The 19277-nt window shown below is 37.6% G+C and overlaps 1 protein-coding gene across 10 annotated transcripts in view; it reads left to right on the plus strand.

Moving 5' to 3' along the window:
* Positions 1–19277, plus strand: part of CCDC66 (coiled-coil domain containing 66) — a 50608-nt gene that overhangs the window by 28002 nt on the left and 3329 nt on the right. For 8 of the 10 annotated variants that reach the window (XM_040246409.1, XM_040246410.1, XM_040246403.1 and 5 more), the window contains 9 exons: positions 7534–7665; positions 8061–8311; positions 8611–8695; positions 9531–9692; positions 10921–11065; positions 11525–11665; positions 16858–17348; positions 18212–18252; positions 18883–19124. In XM_040246409.1, coding sequence (XP_040102343.1) covers positions 7534–7665; positions 8061–8311; positions 8611–8695; positions 9531–9692; positions 10921–11065; positions 11525–11665; positions 16858–17348; positions 18212–18252; positions 18883–19124 — 1690 coding nt within the window. The remainder of the gene's footprint in view (positions 1–7533; positions 7666–8060; positions 8312–8610; positions 8696–9530; positions 9693–10920; positions 11066–11524; positions 11666–16857; positions 17349–18211; positions 18253–18882; positions 19125–19277) is intronic. The other 2 variants (XM_040246406.1, XM_040246408.1) reach the window with 1 other exon arrangement.

Here is a 19277-nt window from a genome sequence, read left to right on the forward strand (position 1 = left end):
TGAATGGACCTAGAAGATAGTAATGCTAAGTGAAGTCAGTCAGAGAAAGACAAATATGATTTCAATTACATGTGGAATCTAGAAAACAAATGAATCGAACATAATGAAGCAAATTGTCTCATAGATACAGAGAATAAACAAGTGGTATTGCTAGAGAGGAGGGATATAGAGGGTGGCGGGATAAGTGATATAGGTAAGAAAAATTAAGAGATAAAAACTTACAGTTAGAAAATAATGAGTCATGGGGATAAAATATACAGCATAGGTAATATAGTCAATAATATTGTAATAACTTTGCCTGGTGACAGGTGGTAACAAGACTTATTGTGATCATTTTGTAATGTATAGATATACTGAATCACTATATTGTGCACCTAGAACTAACATAGTGTTGCAAGTTGGTTTTACTTAAATTTAAAAATTAAAAAAAGGGGAAGAAAATAAGGGTACCAGTCAGTGAAACATGTAATGAGTAAAAATGGCATTGCAGGTAGAGAGAGAATCATTAGTAAGTTAATAATTAAGTTAGATGAAGTGAGTAAATGGCTGGAAAAATTGTAACTTACAACTGACTTAAAAAGAAGTAGAAAGCTTGCATACTCCTGGTTAAAGTAATTGTAGATCTGGGTTTATTAAAGAAAAGCAACTTACCATAAGGAAAATAAATGACTACATGGTTTTACTGACAATTTCTATGTAACTTTAAAGAACTAAGTCCCAAATTTAATCATATTTCTAGGCAGTAGAAATTTGAAATGGCCCCCTATTCATTCTGTAAGCCCAGTATAAATTTGTTGTTAAAAGCCAGAAAAATAACAAAAAAGGAAAATTACGTTTATTTCACCCATGGATATATACACAGAAATCATAAAATATATTAGCAAGTAAAATTTGACAATGTATGAAAAGGTAAATATATCATGACTAAGATAGATTCATGATAAGTAGTAAAGGAGATTTTTTTAAAAATCCACAAGTATAGTGTACCATTGTAACATAATAAAATGAAACAGTAGGTAGATGAAAAGCATTTGGTAAAACTCGAAACTAGTTCATTAAGGAAAATATTTCAGGTAGTTAGAAATTTCCAATTGAGAATTTAAAAAACTATAGCAGACATCATGCTGAATGAGATATTTTAGTAGTATTCTTTTTAAATTAAAAATGAAGATGCCAATTATTATTACTATTTGTTATTGATGGTCCTAACCAGTATAGCAAGAAAAGAAATTAAAGTCTTAAGAACCCGAAAGGACAAAATAAAATTGTAGTAATTTGTCATTTATGTGGAAAACTCAAAGAATCTATGGGCAAAATATTTTCAAAATGTAAGAATTAATTATTTGCTTGGCCATAAAGTTTCAACAAGTTTCATGGATTCAGATTACACAGAATGTGTTTTCTGATCACATTGGAATTAAGCTAGGTATCAGTAATAAGTGATAATAAGAAAATTTCCAAATGTTTGATATTTTTTAGCAATATTCTTCTAAGTGAAAGAAGGAAAAACTCACAGAAAATGTTCTGAGCTGAATGATAATGAAAATGTCATTTATGAAAACATATGAGCTTCCTGTACTTATAAGGAAATTTATTTATATGCTTAAATGCATTTCTTGGAAAAGACTGAAAGCAAAACATCAGTGATCTAAGTATTCATTTGAAGAAGTTAGAGAAAGAATTGTAACAGTTAAACCCAAAGAAAGTAGAAGGAAGGAAGGAAACTATAGGCCTGTTTCAGAGGATTCTAAAGTAACTTTGAAGTTCAAAGTGCTCCTCCCGCCCCCTGCCCCCCAAATGATTGTATGTAGCTCTTAGTTGTGCTGCTCTTCCTCTTGGAAGATCTGGTTCTTTCTAGCTCAGTGTCCTGAAACTACCCACCATCCAGAATGCCTTTTATGCCTACTGAGTAGACAAGATGAGTAGGTGAACAGAAGTGTCTAAAGCAAGAGGCTCCTGGTGTCTGGACTTAGAATCATGCACTGACAACAAACAGGACTCTTACGGCAAAGTCACAGCTGATTATTCTTTCCCAGACGTGCTTTAAGGAGGGAATTAAATGAAACAGCACTGGGTATGTCTAGGTGACCATTTGGAAACTACTTTCAGTTCTGATATACCTGCCATTCATACAGCATTTATTATAGTAAGACTAACATTTTCTAACATAGAATGACTTGAAGGTAGCTCAGAATTTACTTTAGGAACTGTTTGTGAGGAAGTGTGTATTGAGTCAGAGAAGGCAATGGCACCCCACTCCAGTACTCTTGCTTGGAAAATCCCATGGATGGAGGAGCCTGGAAGGCTGCAGTCCATGGGGTCGCTGAGGGTCGGACATGACTGAGCGACTTCACTTTCACTTTTCACTTTCATGCATTGGAGAAGGAAATGGCAACCCACTTCAGTGTTCTTGTCTGGAGAATCCCAGGGACGGGGGAGCCTGGTGGGCTGCCATCTATGGGGTTGCACAGATTCGGACACGACTGAAGTGACTTTAGCAGTAGCAGTAGTGTATTGAGTACCTATGAAAATGAGATTTCATTCAAGGCTCTCAGTTAAGAATAGGCTCAAAATAGGTGTTTTATTTATTTATTTATTTTAAATAGGTGTTTTAAAAAGGAGTTTTTATGCAGGGGAAGGAAGGGAAATCTCAGGTCATTAATGTGAAGGAGAGAAATTGAAAAAGTGGATAAGCCTAGAAAAAGAAGTTTCTATTCTTAGATATATGGAAGAATTAACAGAAGGGAGGTGCTAGATAATCATAACACATTTGTTACACAGTGTGTCTTGTATTTTACATTTATCTGCCTTACTCAATTTCAACTAAAATGAGCTCAGTAATTGTGAGACTTGAGGACCTCCCTTGTGGTTTAGTGGTTAAGAATCTGCCTGCCAGTGCAGGAGACAGGGGTTTGATCCCTGCTCTGGGTAGAGTTCACATGCTGCAAAGCAGCTAAGCCTGCAGGCCATAATTACTGAAGCCTGTGTGCCCAGAGCCCATGCTCTGCAACGAGAGAAGCCACTGCAATGAGAAGCCTGTGTCCCACAATGAAGAGTAGGCCGCACTTGCCATAACTAGAGAAAGCCTGCGTGCAGCAACAAAGACTCAGTGCAGCCATAACTATATAAATAAAAGTTAAAAAAAAAAAAAAGGTTTCATTTTCCTACCACCTCTCCCATTCCCCGGATCTTTATACTTTCATTCTTCTACCTGAATGCACACTGGGGAGAAGTTGCAAACAAGAAAGTAATAGAGTTTTCTACTCAGTTGAAGAAGTGAAATGACTTAATTAGTTGGGAAGCAAGTGAATGGTAATGGCTTTGTAAGACATCCTTGAGTAAGACATCGAAGACTGAATTAGAAGAACTGATTATTAAATCTTCTACAGGCTTGTAAATACAAGACATATATATGAAACACTTAGGATTTTAAGAGTTTTCAAAGGTATTTTGACTTGTGTCTTATTTTTGAATAATTTGAGACTTCACCAAAATTTGAAGCCAAATCTAGTTACATCAGACTTAAGAAACAGATTATAGGATTCTATGATGATTCATGCCATTTGTTGTGAATTTTTTTGTTTTGTTTTGTTTTCTTGGCCACTTTGCTCTGCTTGTGGGATCTTAGTTCCCTGACCAGGGATTGAACCTGCTCCCTTGGCAATGAAAGCATGGAGTCCTAACCACTGGATGACTCTCTGAATTTTTTAAAAAGAGTTCAAAGGGTCTTTCCCCCGACCCCCAGTTTGATCTCTAAAATAAATTTCTAAAAATAGAATTGTTAAATCCCTTAACTTGAAGATAAAGCTCCTTTTGAGTAGTTTTTTTTAGACTTTAATGGATAGTTTTTTTCTGTTTAAAAATGTGTGGGAGCATCTGAGATACTAAAATTTTTCCTTTTTGTTTAAGTATTTCCTTTGATCAAGGCACTGGTTGTAAACTTTGAGCTTTGCCATTATTTCTGATGAAAATATGGACAGAAAGTAATATTGTAAGGTATATCTCCATTATCTTATTCTGTCAAACTGTTTTTAAAATTATGTCCTGTAGTTATGTAACAATGTTTTGTTGCATAACTTGCCTTTCAAGACAGTTTGAGTAGAATATATCCTTTTCTTTTTTGTTAAAGCATAGTAAACTCTCCTAGGTTAAAACAACAATAAACTTTTATGCTGCTGTTTTTTGTTTTTGTTTTTTCATAAAATTCAGGGACTTACTCTGGACACAATGTATTTTTCTTATTGAAGTATCATAGATCTTGATAGAGCTGTCACAGCAGAAATGGAGGGGAAAATATACTGAGAGACATTGTGATTCAAAAGAGAAAGCAGCTGGCTCTGTTATATCCTCCTGACTACTGGTCCAAAAGTAGTGTTTTTGTATTCTGAAGCCAGGTGTAAACAGTAGTCATCTATTCAGACCATTAGTAATTTCCTTTCAAAGTAAATGAGACTATATTAGGCTAGAAATTTTAAAATCTGTAGTTGTTTTGGAGAATTTTCTATTTTCATTAGAAATTTAGAATTTTCATTAGAAAATTTCCTTTCTTTACTGTTAGTTATATCCTTCTGCTAGTATGTGTTAAAAATATCATTCTGAAAAATTGACTTGTATTGCTTTTTTAGTTGCTAAGTCGTGTCCAACTCAGCAACACCACGGACTGTAGCATACCAGATTCCTCTGTCCTCTGCTATCTCTTGGAGTTTGCTCAAATTCATGTCCATTGAATCGGTGGTAATAACTAACCATCTTAACCTCTGTTTCCCCCTTCTCCGTTTGCCTTCACTCTTTCCCAGCATCAGGATCTTTTGCAGTGCATCGGCTCTTGGCATCAGGTGGCCAGATTATTGGAACTTCAGCTTTAGCAATGGTTCTTCCAGTGAATATTGATATCTTTTAAGATCAACTGGTTTGATCTCCTTGCAGACTCTCAGGGGTCTTCTTCAGCACCACAATGGGATAGCATCAGTTCACTGGCGCTCAGCATTGTTTATGGTCCAGTTCTCACATCTGTACATGACTACTGGAAAAGCCGTAGCTTTGACTATATGGACCTTTGTCAGCAAAGTGATGTCTCTGTGTTAATACACTGTCTAGGTTTTGTCATAGCTTTTCTTCCAAGGAGCAAGCTTCTTTTTAATTTCATGGCTGTGTTCAATGTCTGCAGTGATTTTGGAGCCCAAGAAAATAAAATCTGCCACTGTTCCCACTTTTTCCCATTTGCCATGAAGTGATAGAACTGGCTGCCATAATGTGAGTTTTTTTAATGATGAGTTTCAAGCCAGTTTTTTCACTCACCTCTTTGACCCTCATCAAGAGGCTCTTTAGTTTCTCTTCACTTTCTGCCATTAGTGTAGTATCATCTGCATATCTGAAGTTGTTGATATTTCTCCTAGCAGTCTTTATTCCAGCTAGTGATTGATCCATCCTGGCATTTTGCGTGATGTACTCTGCATAGAAGTTAAATAGGCAGGGTGACAATACAGCCTTGACATACTCCTTTTCCATGTTGGACCAGCCTGTTGTCCATGTCTGGTTCTAACTCTTGTGTCTTGACCTGCATACAGGTTTCTCAGAATACAGGTAAAGTGGTCTGGTACTCCCATCTCTGAGAATTTTCCATAGTTTGCTGTGATCCACACAAAAGCTTTAGTGTAGTCCATGAAGCAGAAGTAGATATTTTTCTGGAATTCTCTTGCTTTCTCCATGATCCAACAGATGTTGGCAATTTGATCTCTGGTTCCTCTGCTCTTCAAAACCCAGCTTGTACTTCTGGAATTTCTCTAGCTTGAAAGATTTTGAGCATAACCTTGGTAGCATGTGAAATGAGCATAGTTGTACAGTAGTTTGAACATTCTTCGGCATTGCCTTTCTTTGGAATTGGAATGAAAGCTGACCTTTTCCAGCCCTTTGACCACTACTGAGTTTTCCAAATTTGCTGACATACCAAGTAGAGCACTATAACAGCATCATTTTCTAGGATTTACAGTAGCTCAGCTAGAATTCCATCACTTCCCTTAGCTTTGTTCGTAGTAATGCTTCCTAAGGGTCACTTGACTTTCGTTGCAGAATGTCCTGTTCTAGGTGAGTGACCATACCATCATGGTTATCTGGGTCATTAAGACCTTTCTTGTATAGTTGCCACCTCTTCTTAATCTCTTCTTCTTTTAGGTCCATACCGTTTTTGTCCTTTATCATGCCCATCCTTGCATGAAATGTACCCTTGATAGCGCCAACTTCCTTGAAGTAATCTCTAGTCTTTCCCATTCTATTATTTTCCTCCATTTCTTTACATTATTCATTTTAGAAGGCCTTATCACTCCTTCCTATTCTCTGGGACTCTGCATTCAGTTGGGTATAATTTTCTCTTTCTCCTTGGCCTTTCACTTCTCTTTTTTCCTCAGCTATTTGTAAATCCTCCTCAAACAGCCACTTTGCCTTCTTGTGTTTCTTTTTCTTTGTGATGGTTTTGATCATTTCCTTCTGTACAGTGTTATGAACCTCCATCCACAGTTCTTCAGGCATTCTGTCTAACAGATCTAATCCCTTGAACCTATTCCTCACTTCCACTGTGTAATCATAAGGGATTTGATTTAGGTCATACCTGAATAGCATAGTGATTTTCCCTACTTTCTTCAGTTTGAGCCTGAATTATGCAAAGGAGCTAATGGAATGAACCAGTCAGCTCCAGGTCTTGTTTTTACTGTCTATATAATGCTTCTCTCTTCAGCTGCAAAGAACATAATCATTCTGATTTTAATGTTGACCACTTGGTGATGTCCACATGTTGAGTCGTCTCTTGTGTTGTTGAAAAAGGATGTTTGCTATGACCAGCGTGTTCCTTGACAAAACTTCTATTAGCCTTTGCTGTGCTTTATTTTGTACTCCAATGCCAAACTTGCCTTTATTCCAGGCATCTCTTCGTGCTTTTGCATTCCAGTCCCCTATGATGAAAAGGACATCTGTTTTTGGTTATTATTTCTAGAAGATGTTAGACATCTTCATAGATTTGGTCAACTTTAGCTTCTTCAGCATCAGCGGTTGAGGCATAGACTTGGATTACTATGATATTGAATGATTTGCCTTGGAAACAAACTGAGATTATTCTGTTGTTTTTGAGATTGCACCCAAGTACTGTCCCCCTGGTGGCTCAGATGGTAAAGTGTCTGCCTGCAATGCGGGATACCTGGGTTCAATCCCTGGATTGGGAAGATCCCCTGGAGAAGGAAATCGCAACCCACTCCAGTACTCTTGTCTGGGAAATTCCACGGACGGAGGAGCCTGGTAGGCTACAGTCTGTGGGGTCACAAAGAGGTGGACACAACTGAGTGACTTCACTTCACTGCATTTCAGACTCTTGTTGACTATGAGGGCTCCTTGTATACTTGAGTTTTTTTGTTTAAAATTATTGCATCTCTTAGAAATAAATATATTATCACATTAAATATATATAAATTCTATGGAAAGATTTGTAAAAGATAAAGTGATTAGGAAAAGAAATGTAAACTTTTAATGGTATTGATGACTGTTTAGGAACCAGTACTGCTGGCGCACCCTTTCAGTGCTGTGAAACAAGAACAGCAGAGAAAATGGATTGAAGAGTTGAACAAACAAATAGAAGATGACCGGCAAAAAAAAGCAGAGGAGAAAATTCTATCCTCAATGGTAATTTATAAAGTTTCATGGGTATACAGGGAAAAAAAATTAAACATCTTTAATCATAAACTTAAAAGTATCCTAAAACTGCATGACAAGACTAGAATATTTAAATTTTTCCACATTTGCTCTTGTGAACCTTTTTTGAATGAATTTAGTAAGTGCGATTTTGCATAGTTTCTTGTAACTTGTTAGACATTTCTTAATTCTTTGAGTTTTTCATATTCTCTAAGCTTAGCTATCTCAACATATGTGGAATCAATACAGAATGCAGTTTTGTTAATTTTCATGACACTTGTTTTGCTGTGTGGTGACTTTTAGAAATTGTGTTTATTTGTCATTTGGGATTTTAAATGTAAGAAGAGTTATTAAAGTTCTTAGCAGGTCTTGTTTGTCGTGATTAGGGTGAGGAACGTGACAGATGGGTGATGCCCTTTGATTCCTTAAAGAACTATCCTGGTTCTCAGTCTCGACTATCCTCTCAGTCAGTGCAGAAACAACCAGAGTACTTCTGTGTCTCTCCGGACACTCAGGAGCTGGCTGACATCAGCAGTCTGTATACACCTACAGTTGGAAGCCAGATTGAACCTTCAGAGGAGGAACATACAGTGAAACCTTTTAGAGATACAGCTGTGGCAAACATTCAGAAAACGAAGTAAGTTCATTCTTCAGTATTGATTGATGTTTAAGAAAGTCTGTGTGCTGTTTTTTAGGGCTGTTGTCTGTTCATATCTTAACTGTCTTCAGTTCCCTATGTTTATTTATAGTAGAAATGACTCGGTGGGGCTCCTTGCCTTCCCACTTGCACCTCTTTCAGGTGGCTTGTATTAATCTCCTTCTTGCCTATCAAAAAAAAAAAATAGTAGAAATGATGTATTTCGAACAAAAATGAGTTAGTACTTTGTTAAACTCACCTTTGTGGGTTTTAAGTAGCTAATATATCTATCTTGCCAGCTTTCTCCGTTCTATGACTGCTCTTTTGGACCCAGCTCAGATTGAGGAACGAGACAGGAGGCGACAAAAGCAGTTAGAACATCAGGTATCGCATTGTAACGTGTTGTTCTTTGCCTTAATAGTTAGTAGTCATGGCCTAGATACCTAAGTGAATGGAAATTAAACTTTTGCTATAAATTTAGAGCACAAGCCTTGTACAATCCTGTGATTACATCTAATCCCTACCCCAACTGGCGTTATATTAGAATCATGTTCATGTTGAGAACTAGGTTGTATCACATGGTACAGCCACCTGCCTTCCAAGAGAGAAGGTCTCTAATGTATAGGTTGTGTATCTGAAATGATACTGAATCTGTTTAAGTTAATAGTATTAAGTTGTTTTTGGTTTTTTTTTCCCCCTCCAGTTTTTCTGAATTCTGTTCAGGGTCTTTGAATTAGGTCTTTGAAGGGAAATATATATAAAGGATTGAGGTACAATTATGATTAAGAAATCTAGCAGATAATATAAGAAAGGAAACTAAGATTAAAATCCTACCCTAATTTTAGTCTAATACTAAAGGGACTTGAATGTCTTAATAATTCTTTAAAATGTCTACTGTGTGAAGAATTTGGCTTAGTTCATGTAGTTAACAGTCAATTAAGTGAACAGACATTTATAGAGCATCTGCTATTTTTACTAGGCACTATGTTAAACACTGAGAGTTCTTCTAAGAGCCCTCCTGGGGTTAAAAAGAAAAGGCATGTAGAACTTGGCAGGTGGGAGATGGGAAAAACCTGACATTCTAATTTAATTTGACATTCTAACTTAACTCATGTACATACTACCCTCTGTATATTGATGCACATTTTGAAACACCAGAAAAATGCTGTGTGAATTTTTTAGATTTATGACAGTGATTTATGTTACTGTTTATGAGTAGAAAGCTATCACTGCTCAAGTAGAAGAGAAGCGCAAGAAAAAGCAGCTCGAAGAAGAGCAGAGAAAGAAGGAGGAGCAAGAGGAGGAGCGTCGCTTAGCCCGGGAACGAGAACAGATGCAGAGACAGTATGAAGAAGACATACTTAAGCAAAAACAAAAGGAAGTAGGTTATCTGTATCCTAACTGTGACATTTTAAAGTAAAAGTGGGTTTGTTTTTAAAGAAAAAAATAACCAGAATATTTGCATGTATTTTGAAATAGTGAAGCTGTTTGCAGAAACATTAAAGCTTTGTATAAAGGTTTTGTAAGTAGAAAGCTGGAGCTTTTATTTTTTTAAAAGATTTTTTCACAGATGCTATTTTTTTCTCTCTCAGGAGAGGGGAGGTCAAGATGAGTTATTACACATAAAACAAAAATTTTCCATATGCTTAATTTTGAAGTGTTTCCTAAGCAATGATTATTAATAAATTTCTAGATATGTTAAGAGAAATGATTGGGCTTTCTGTCTGTATTCATTTGTGAACAGGAGCATTTACTTGCAGAATGACTGGCTGGGATTGATCATAGATTCTGTTGCTATGTTAGAGGGTTCCTCTGTGCTAATTAAAGATCTGTTAAAAAGAGTAGGAGAACTTCTGTAGCCAGTGGTACAGACTGCATAGGTATGGTGATATCAAGTGCTGTGTTTGAGTGGACCTGACAAAGAGCAGGGTTATACAGTGACGTTCGATCGCCAAAGGTTCATAAGATTTACAGAATAGACAACAGAGCACTTGCCCTGGAGCTTGGAAGTGGCGTGGTGGCATGGTAGCATGCCTTTTCTTGCCAGTTCCCGCTTGCAACCTTTGCTTCAGAATTAGCTGATGAATGGTTTAGGTTCTGATTTGGATACATAGAATATGCTGAGCCAACTACATCTGTGAAATAACTACATACATGAAAAAAGAATGTTATTTGCTTGAATTATAAAAAATGACCATAAATCTTGAGTATTAGTTCTTAATTATCTAGTCGGTTGGCAAAAAAGTTTGTGATTTTTTGTAACATGAAGAAACTCAAACTTTCTGGCCTCTCTAGTTTTCTTGCACCTTAATAAAATTATGGAGTTGACCATTGGTTTTAGAAGCTTTGGAAACTTTATTAGTATAATCTTGAGTGGGTGAAAGAGTTTTTGTGTTTGTGGTCTAATATAGCTGTAGAAAAAGATACTAAAATATGAGCTCCAGAAAGGAAGGAACTTTGTTCTGTTGGCTGCTCTACTCAGTTTCTTGAATAGTGCCTGGCATACAGTAGGAACTTAGAAAATTATTAATTATTACTGAGAGAGAATAGTCACGTCTGTACATGTTTGATAATTGTATTTAAAACTTTGTGCGCTTCAACATTGATAGGAAATGATGACTCTGCAGACGAATAAGCTGTTCCAGACGATGCAGAAAGCGCAGGAGCTGGCCCAGAGACTGAAACAAGAGCAGAGAATCCGAGAATTGGCTCAGAAGGGACATGACCCTTCTAGATTGATTCAAAATCTAGGCAGTAAGCACAACTGGAATTTTATTTATAATTATAGCATTTTTTTAAGATTGAGAATAATTGCCTGTTTTTAATACCTTTTAAACACTTGTTAACTAAATACTTCTTAAGGAATTTCAGACTTTGAACTAATGTAATTTTATAATGCTTACTTGGCAAACTGCGTTAAGAGTAGAACTAAATAATGCTGAACTTTCCAGTATCTTTTCACATATATTTTCTTAACATTTCCCTCACAATAAGTAAAATGTATACTTTTGTACCCATTTGTACAGAGTTGTCCATTAAGTAATCTTCCTAAGTTCAGTAAGGGATAAAAATGCTGATAACTTTTTATAAGAAACTTGAGGCTAACCCTTCTAAATTTTTATTGCAGTGTTTACACTACTTGATTAAACTAAAAGTCATATTTATTTACTTGCTGCTGTATCATTTTATCAGATAACTTATTTCTCTTGCCAGTTGATACAATACAAGTGGAATATAATGCCTCTACTAACAACACTGCAAACTCAAGACATGGCTTGGATAAAGTGAGCAGTAAAATGAATACATACATCAACTCTACAACCTCTCCCAGGAAGGACACTGGGGTGCAGACAGGTATTGGTTGATAAATTGTGATCTGGCTTAAAGTTTACTTAAAATCACAATTAAAATTAAGTTAAATTAAAGTTTAAAATTTAAAGGAATTTAAGGTTTTCAAGTTAAGAGTTAGAAAATGAAGGTTTTATCTCTTGGTTTTTAATTTCGCTATAGCAGCTTTATTAAGATATAATTTACATAGCATTAAATTAACCCCTTTAAAGGATACAATTCAGTGTTTTTTAAAGGATACAAGTCAGTTTTTATATTCAGAGTTATACAGCCATCACCATAGTTATTTTTTAGAACATTTTTACCACTCCAAAAAGAAACTCTGTACCCATCAACAGTCATTCTCCATTTCCTTCTTCCTCTCTACTCCTGGGCAACCACCAGACTACTTTCTGTCTCTAGATTTGTCTATTCTGGACATTCCGTATGATTTAAACCTTTTCTGTCTGGATTCTTTCAGTTAGCATGTTTTAAGGGTCATCTGTATTGTAACATATGACAGTAAGTGCTTCATTCTTTTTATCACTGAACAGTTTTCCATTTTATGCATATACCACCATATTTTGTTTTTATTCCTCCATCAGTTGAGGACATTTACTTCCACTTTTTGGCTATTAGAAATAATGCTGCTGTGAGCATTACTGTACAAATTTTTATGTAGACATAAGTTTTCAGTCTCTTGGGGGAGAAGAGTAGCATTGCAAAGTCATAGAGTAACTGTATGTTTCAAGTTTTGAAGAACTACTAAACTGTCTTCCAAAGCAGCCATACCATTTTACATTCCCACCAGTGATGTATGAAGTTTCCAGTTTCTTTATATCCTCACTCGAACTAATTCTCATGGTTGTAAAGTGCTCTCTCATCATGACTGCTGACGTTAAGTATCTTTTCATGTGCTTCTTTTAAGTTTTTACATAAGCAATTAAGTAATACCCATGTTGGGTGTCATTATCATAGGCTTACTATGAATCCTTTCAGCCCTCCACCTGTATGTCCAGGAAATTTCTTTTTTAAAGTAATTAAAAAAAAATAACTTCCAGTAACTTCTTATCTTGTTTTAAAATGTAAAATTGAGATATAACTGACATAACATTAGTTTCAGGTATATACCATAATGTTTATACTGTTAGTAGCACAGATTGGGGTTCCAAACAAGTATAAAGCTCTTTCCTGGGAGACAGCAGCAGGCTGAAGTGAGGCAGAGGTAACTGTGAGATGGGTCGCTGTGAGAAGCGTGGCAGGACTCTGGGTGTGTGCAGACCTGAGGCCTGCCCCTAGACCTTTTTCAGGGAAGGTGAGAGTGTGAGTTTCAGTTTTGTTTGTCCAGTGCTCTGTGTTTGGTAACCTGCCAATAATTGTCTCTTCAGTTGTTGTAGTCTCATGAGACCTGGAACACAAGCCCCATGGGTTACAGTCCTGTGGGACCTGCAAGCAGAAGCCCTTGGCCACTAGAACCAGGCGTTGTAGAGATGTCCCCTGGTGGCACCTGCAGGGCTTGGGACACCATACAAGCGTAGTGGATAAACTTTTTGGGAAACACTGCCTTGCTGGCGTAAGGCAGAGGAAAAATGCCAAGATTATATCTAATGACCTCCATTCCCTGAGAGCTTATCCATAGGCGCCTCAATGTGTGCCAAACTCAAGCCTTTCCTTCAGGCTAAACCTTTTGGAAAAGCAAGTAGGGATCTTTTTCAGAAAGACTGGTGGTTTGTTTTAGCCTGCTATTTTTTCAGTGTCCTTGGGTTTTATACTCTGTCAGGAGCTATTTCTCTGATTGTTACAGTTTTGTGGGACCCTGGCCTCCAGAACCAGTCTGTCAGGGGGCAGCCACTGGGCAGCAGCTGCAGAAACCAGGGCACCAGGTGCTCGCAGAAGTTCCCTGCCAGGAGATACTGGCCCTCTGGCCTGGGGTAAAGGGAGAGGGTGAAGATGGCGTGCACCAGCTAGAACAAGGTGGAGGGAGAGTGCCAGGATGCCTCCCGCCACTCCCCTTGAAGCTTGGGAGTGTAATAGGGCAGGGGCAGCAAGGTGGAAATCACAGGCCGGGTGATGGTGGTGGTGGTGGTGTTTTTAAATAAAACGTGATGCCCACCAGCCTCTTTCCACACCCTCACTGTGAGAGTATTCCAGCAAGCCCGTAGATGTGTTAAGTTACATGCCTACCCCTTGGGCCAACGCTTCAACTTAATTTTTTTTTTCAACCTAATTTTAAATGAGCTTCCTTCGTATCAGTGTGATTGGCTGCCTCTGCACTGAGCCTGGGAGTAGGTGACCCTTGAAGACCTCTTTTTCCCTTCTGCTGTAGCTTTGAGTCTAGTTTTGGTTTTCATGTTAGATGTTTTGGGGCATTATCTATGCTGTGAAGATCATAAAAGTGGGGATGCTCAGTGGGTTCAAACCCTTCGCTCCTTGGAGGAAAGCTCTTGAGTTCCCTCACAATTGTGGGTTGTAGCACAGGGACAGGGTTTATAGCTTGATTGTGGCTCAGCCTCTCTCACCTGCTTTGATGTTGGGGCTTTCTCACTTGCCCAGTATGTAGGGGTCACCCAGCCAGTTTTTTAGGTTTTTTGTTTTAACAGAAAATTGTTCCATATGTATATGTAGGTTCAGTGTTTCCATCGGAGGTGAGTTCAGTATCTTCATAGGTCACCACCTTGAACTAGAGCCCTTCACTTTTTAAACTAATTACCAGTAGGCCCTGCTATCAGTTATTTGTGGTCTTGATAACTAAGACAAAAAAACAATTTGGCTTGCCTTAATTAAGTAGGGGATAATATCCCTCTGGAAATAGGAGTTGGCTGGTACTATCTTACTGAAATCTGTTCTCTACATAACACTATTTTCTGCCAGTTAATCTTAGATCTTTCTTCAGTATAACGAGATTACCCACATCCTATGACAGGAAAGTAGAAGGGAATTTGAAAAAAAGGAGAGAGGATTAAAGCAACCTGCTTAGTTATCTGAAATCATTCTGCTCATGAGCCCTTGGTATTTTTTTTATTGTTAGCTCTTAGTATGAAATCTGATTCAGTGCCTTCTCTATGTCCAGAGTAATAACAAAGTTATATAAATCCTACACATCATCTAGAGTCAAACTAAGTTTTTAAGACTGTGAAATTATGTATATTACCACTGGGTGACTCTGAGGGAATATAATCCATCAGGGTCCTCAAATATCAGTAATTAAAGATGACTTATTTAGAAAGGGATTATTTTCAAAGGAATGGATGTGCAGGAATACAGCAGTAATGCTTTGATTGGTGCTAGTAGCAACTGGAGTGTTAGTGGAATCTAGAAGACAAGCGTTGGATAGAGGTAACTTTGAGGGGAACCGTGACCTTTGGGAAAGGTAGTCAGCCTGAGGTTAGCTCATAGGGACTGAGACAGTGGAATAAATAACCTGAATTGTCTTTTCCCTTCCTGAAATCTGCATATGAACACTCAATAAAAACAGAAGCCCAAGGATCCAGAATACCACTGATAAGGTTCTTTACCAATCAGCCTGAGAGCAGGGGAGAGAATATAAATGGGTCTAAAGTGGCAAACGATATCCAGTATGAGAATGATGTGGGCTGGGCAGCCTTACTAGTAGGAATTAGTCCTGGGGCAGCTCTAGCCCGGAATAACACATTTAGATTAACAAGTGGACTTTTTTTTTTAAATGAGCAATCAAGACCTCTTTTGCTTAGCTACTTGTGAATTTAAATTTTCAATCATATGTGGAAAAATAGCCCTTGTAAGTTTGAGGCTACCAGCTGTTGTGACAGTAGAGCATATATATATAATCATGAATATTATATAAGTTGTAAGGAAATTTCAGATGTCTTTTTTTTCAATGGTGAACTTTCCTTGTTTTCAAAATGGAAAAAAGTGAAAGGTTATATGCAATTCATTGATAGTCTGCTGGTATAGCATGATGGTACATGAAACATTAAAAAAAATACATGAAATGCACTATCAGTAGCAATCAGCATTTCCCTAAAGATTATGGTCTTGCATTTCTAAGTGAAAACCAGACAGTCCTGTTTAGAAGTTTGGTTTAAAAAGTGATCTCTATTATGTGATGCTAAGAATGAATCATCTGAGATTTTGATATGTGCTACAGGTTGAATGACCCTTGAAGGCCTTATGCTGAATGAAATAAGCTGGAGTTGAGGGGAGGGGGCAGTTGTGCAGGGAGGCACAAATATTGTATGTTAATAGTTTCACTGGTATAAGGAATCTAGGGTTAGATGAACAAATTCACTTACTGTAGATAAGTAGTAGAGTGGATAGTAGAGTGAGGTTGCTGGGGTTTGGGAAGGAGGTGGAATGGGGAGTTACTGCAAAGTGGGTGCAGGGTTTCTGCGGGAGATGTTGATTGGTTCTGAAATTGTGTGGCCTCATGGGTGTGCTTGGTACCCTGAATTGTGCACTTAAAAAGGGTTTAATGAAAGATTTAGGGAAATTAGAACACTTGTGCCTTATTGGTGGGAATGTAAAATGGTTCAGCTGCTATGGCAAACTGTGACACTGCCTCAGAAAAGTTAAAATACAATTACTGTATGGTCCAGCAGGTCCACTTATGGGTGTATACCCAAAACAGCTACAAAAAGTGAGGTCTTGAATAGCCAAACAAAGAGGCAACACAGGTGTCCCCTGACAGATGAATGGATAAAAAATGGAATGTAATGGGCTGTGTGTCTACAGACACACAAATGGTGTATTACTCACACTTAAAAAAGGGAGGAAATTCTGACATATGCTACAGCTTGGATGAACCTTGACATTATGGTAACTGAAATAAGTCACAAAAAGACAAATACCTTAGATTCTACTTGTGTTTATAGTGGTCAGAATCATACAAGGTAGGATGGTGGTTGTCACCAGGTGGCAGGAGGAGGGAAGGAGTTGTTTAGTGGGTACAGAGGTTTTTATGCATTAGTCTCTGCTGTACAACAAGGTGAATGGGCCGTATGTATGTAGGTATCTCCTCCCTCTTGAGCCTCCTTCCCACCTCCCCCATCCCACCCCTCTAGGTCAATACGGAACACTGAGCTGAACTCCCTGCTTTACAACTTTAGAATTTATTTTCAAAACAAAGTTTTTGAGGGCAGTTTTAATACCTTTGAAAAAATGGTTAAGATGAGTTAAGTTTTGCATTATGCATATTTTACCACAATTTTAAGAAAAATTAATCACTGGAAACTTTTTTTTAGATGACTTAAGTATAGGAGTATTTACCAATACAGAATCACGATGTGGATCAGTATCAGAGAGGGAAATTATAAATTGTTCATCCCCTGAGATTGCTGCAGAATTTAATGAACAGTTTAAGAATAACAAGCAAGAACTAGGAAGTCCGATTAAAGGAGCCAGCTTAGAAAAAGAAAACAGCTGGTACAATGACCAGTGTAATCAGACCACAAGAACGGAGAAGCAAACAAAACACATGAAGAAATGTCCTAAAAGACCTGACTGGAACATAAATAAGCCACTCAAAAGGTATATTCCAGCATCAGAAAAGTGCCCTAAACAACTTCAAAAGCTGAGAGAAGAAAAAAAGGTAAGAAGGCAGATGGAACTGCTTCATTTGATTGAAAGAAGTAATCCTGGACAAATCTCTCAAAATAGAGGCACTTCACCAGAAGTTGTTGATTCATCTCATCAAGAAACTGAGCCAAGTTTCAGGCGGCAGCTAGTCAGAAAGGTAAAGCTGTTCTAAAAATTATTTTTAATGCAATGAAATTTTTAGAATGAGACTACAGTTCCTCGCATGCATGTTTTGACAAGGAGAAATTTGCTTTAGTTTATTTTACACCAGGGGTCGGCAAACTATGGCCCAAGAGCAAAATACTGAATGTGCAGATGTAGTACTGCCGCCTGCTATCGCACATGCAGTATTTTAGGGACACATCCATGCTCATATTTGTCTGTGGCTAACTTCATGCTGCAGGAAGTTTTATCAGAGTAATTGCAACAGACACCATGTGGCTTACAAAGCTGAGTTTACGATTTGTCCTTTACAGAGAAAAGGTACACTTAAACCCTGTATAGATTAATAGTATTCTTTATTCAAATACCCATTCAAAACTCGTTTATAGTCTGTACATACAGAGCTCCCCAGGTGGCTCAGTAGTAAAGAATCCACCTGTCAACGCAGGAGACCTGGGTTCAATCCCTGGGGTGGGAAGATCCCCTGGAGAAGGAAGTGGCAACCCACTCCAGTATCCTTGCCTGGGAAATCCCACGGACAGAGGAGCCTGGCAGGCTTGGTCCAGGAGGTTGCAAAAGAACCGGACACAACTTAAAAGACTAAAACCACTAAACAGTGACAATGAATATTTGAACAAATACTCTTTGAGAGAAATATAATCCATATATCCAAGTAATGGGCAAGGTCAGGAATGACTGGTTTGGTTTCTCTGACTGGAGAAATACCTAGCCTATTGCTTAGCATCTGTTGCTCAAATCATTTGAGAAACATAACAAGTAAACCACTACAATTATTTGTGGGGATATATGGAAATACTGTTACTTACTCCTTTCTACATTTGTGTATCCATCATATAGGAAGAAGAACCTCTGAGAACTAACTGTTTTAGCAGGGAAAGGTATGTTATGGTTTTCATTGCTACTTAGCGCTTTCTATGTGATATAAAGGTCAGCCCAAGCAAGAAATGTGACATTTTCTATTAGCTCCAGATTTAACAGTGTTGATTTTCCAGATGTCAACAATGGAATAGACATTCTCCTTGGATTGAGAGGAGAGGGAAATGACTGGTTAGCAATGAGAAAATAACCAATGGCAAATTTAGAATTGTTTAGATTTTTATTCTCTGCTTTTGGGTATGAACCATCTGGTTTAGAGTTGTCTCTGAATGTGGCTCTAACAGCAAGTTTACTTCAGGTGGCATAAGTTGTATTATGAACATTAGGCTCAAATCAGGTAGCATTGATTGATCCTCAAAAGCTAGTAAATTTTTCTCCCTGTTCTAGAGAGTGTCTGTACATGTATATCCTCAGCAATAACACACACATTAATCATGTTTTACTGGCCTATTTTAGGAAAAACCATCATAAAACTCAAGCTTTTTATACATAGTGTTCCCTAAGATGTTCTAAGTACTTTAGAATAAACTGAAATGTGACTGAAGAATAGAAAATGCTTAATCTAAAATAAAAGACACAATAGTTGATTGATTAATGCTTAAGTCCTTTATTGTGCTTTTGGGAAAATACAGGTCTCAGTCACCACCAATTCCGGCAGTGAAAAGCAGAACGCAACAAACTCAGACACTAAAAAATAGTAATTATGAAAGAGAGAATCTGATCTCAGGACATAGTCAAACAGAATTCTCACCTGGGATTTCTGATCCATTTCATTTTATTCCGTATGTCCGAACCAACGAGGTCTATTACCTGGATCCAGATGCACCACTGTCTAGGCCTGTAACCCAGGATCCTCACTACCAGAATGCACATGGTAAGTAAATGTATCCCCACCCTGAATTCAAAATCCAAATTAGTATTAGAGTAACACTGTTTTACCCCAGGAGGGGTAGGATTTCACTCTTTTGGAGTCAACGATAAAATTTTGTATTGAATATGTATTACTTAAATTGGTGCTTTCCTAGGA

The sequence above is a fragment of the Oryx dammah genome, unplaced genomic scaffold (genome assembly GCF_014754425.2).
Source record: "Oryx dammah isolate SB20612 unplaced genomic scaffold, SCBI_Odam_1.1 HiC_scaffold_9, whole genome shotgun sequence".
Lineage (NCBI taxonomy): Eukaryota > Metazoa > Chordata > Mammalia > Artiodactyla > Bovidae > Oryx > Oryx dammah.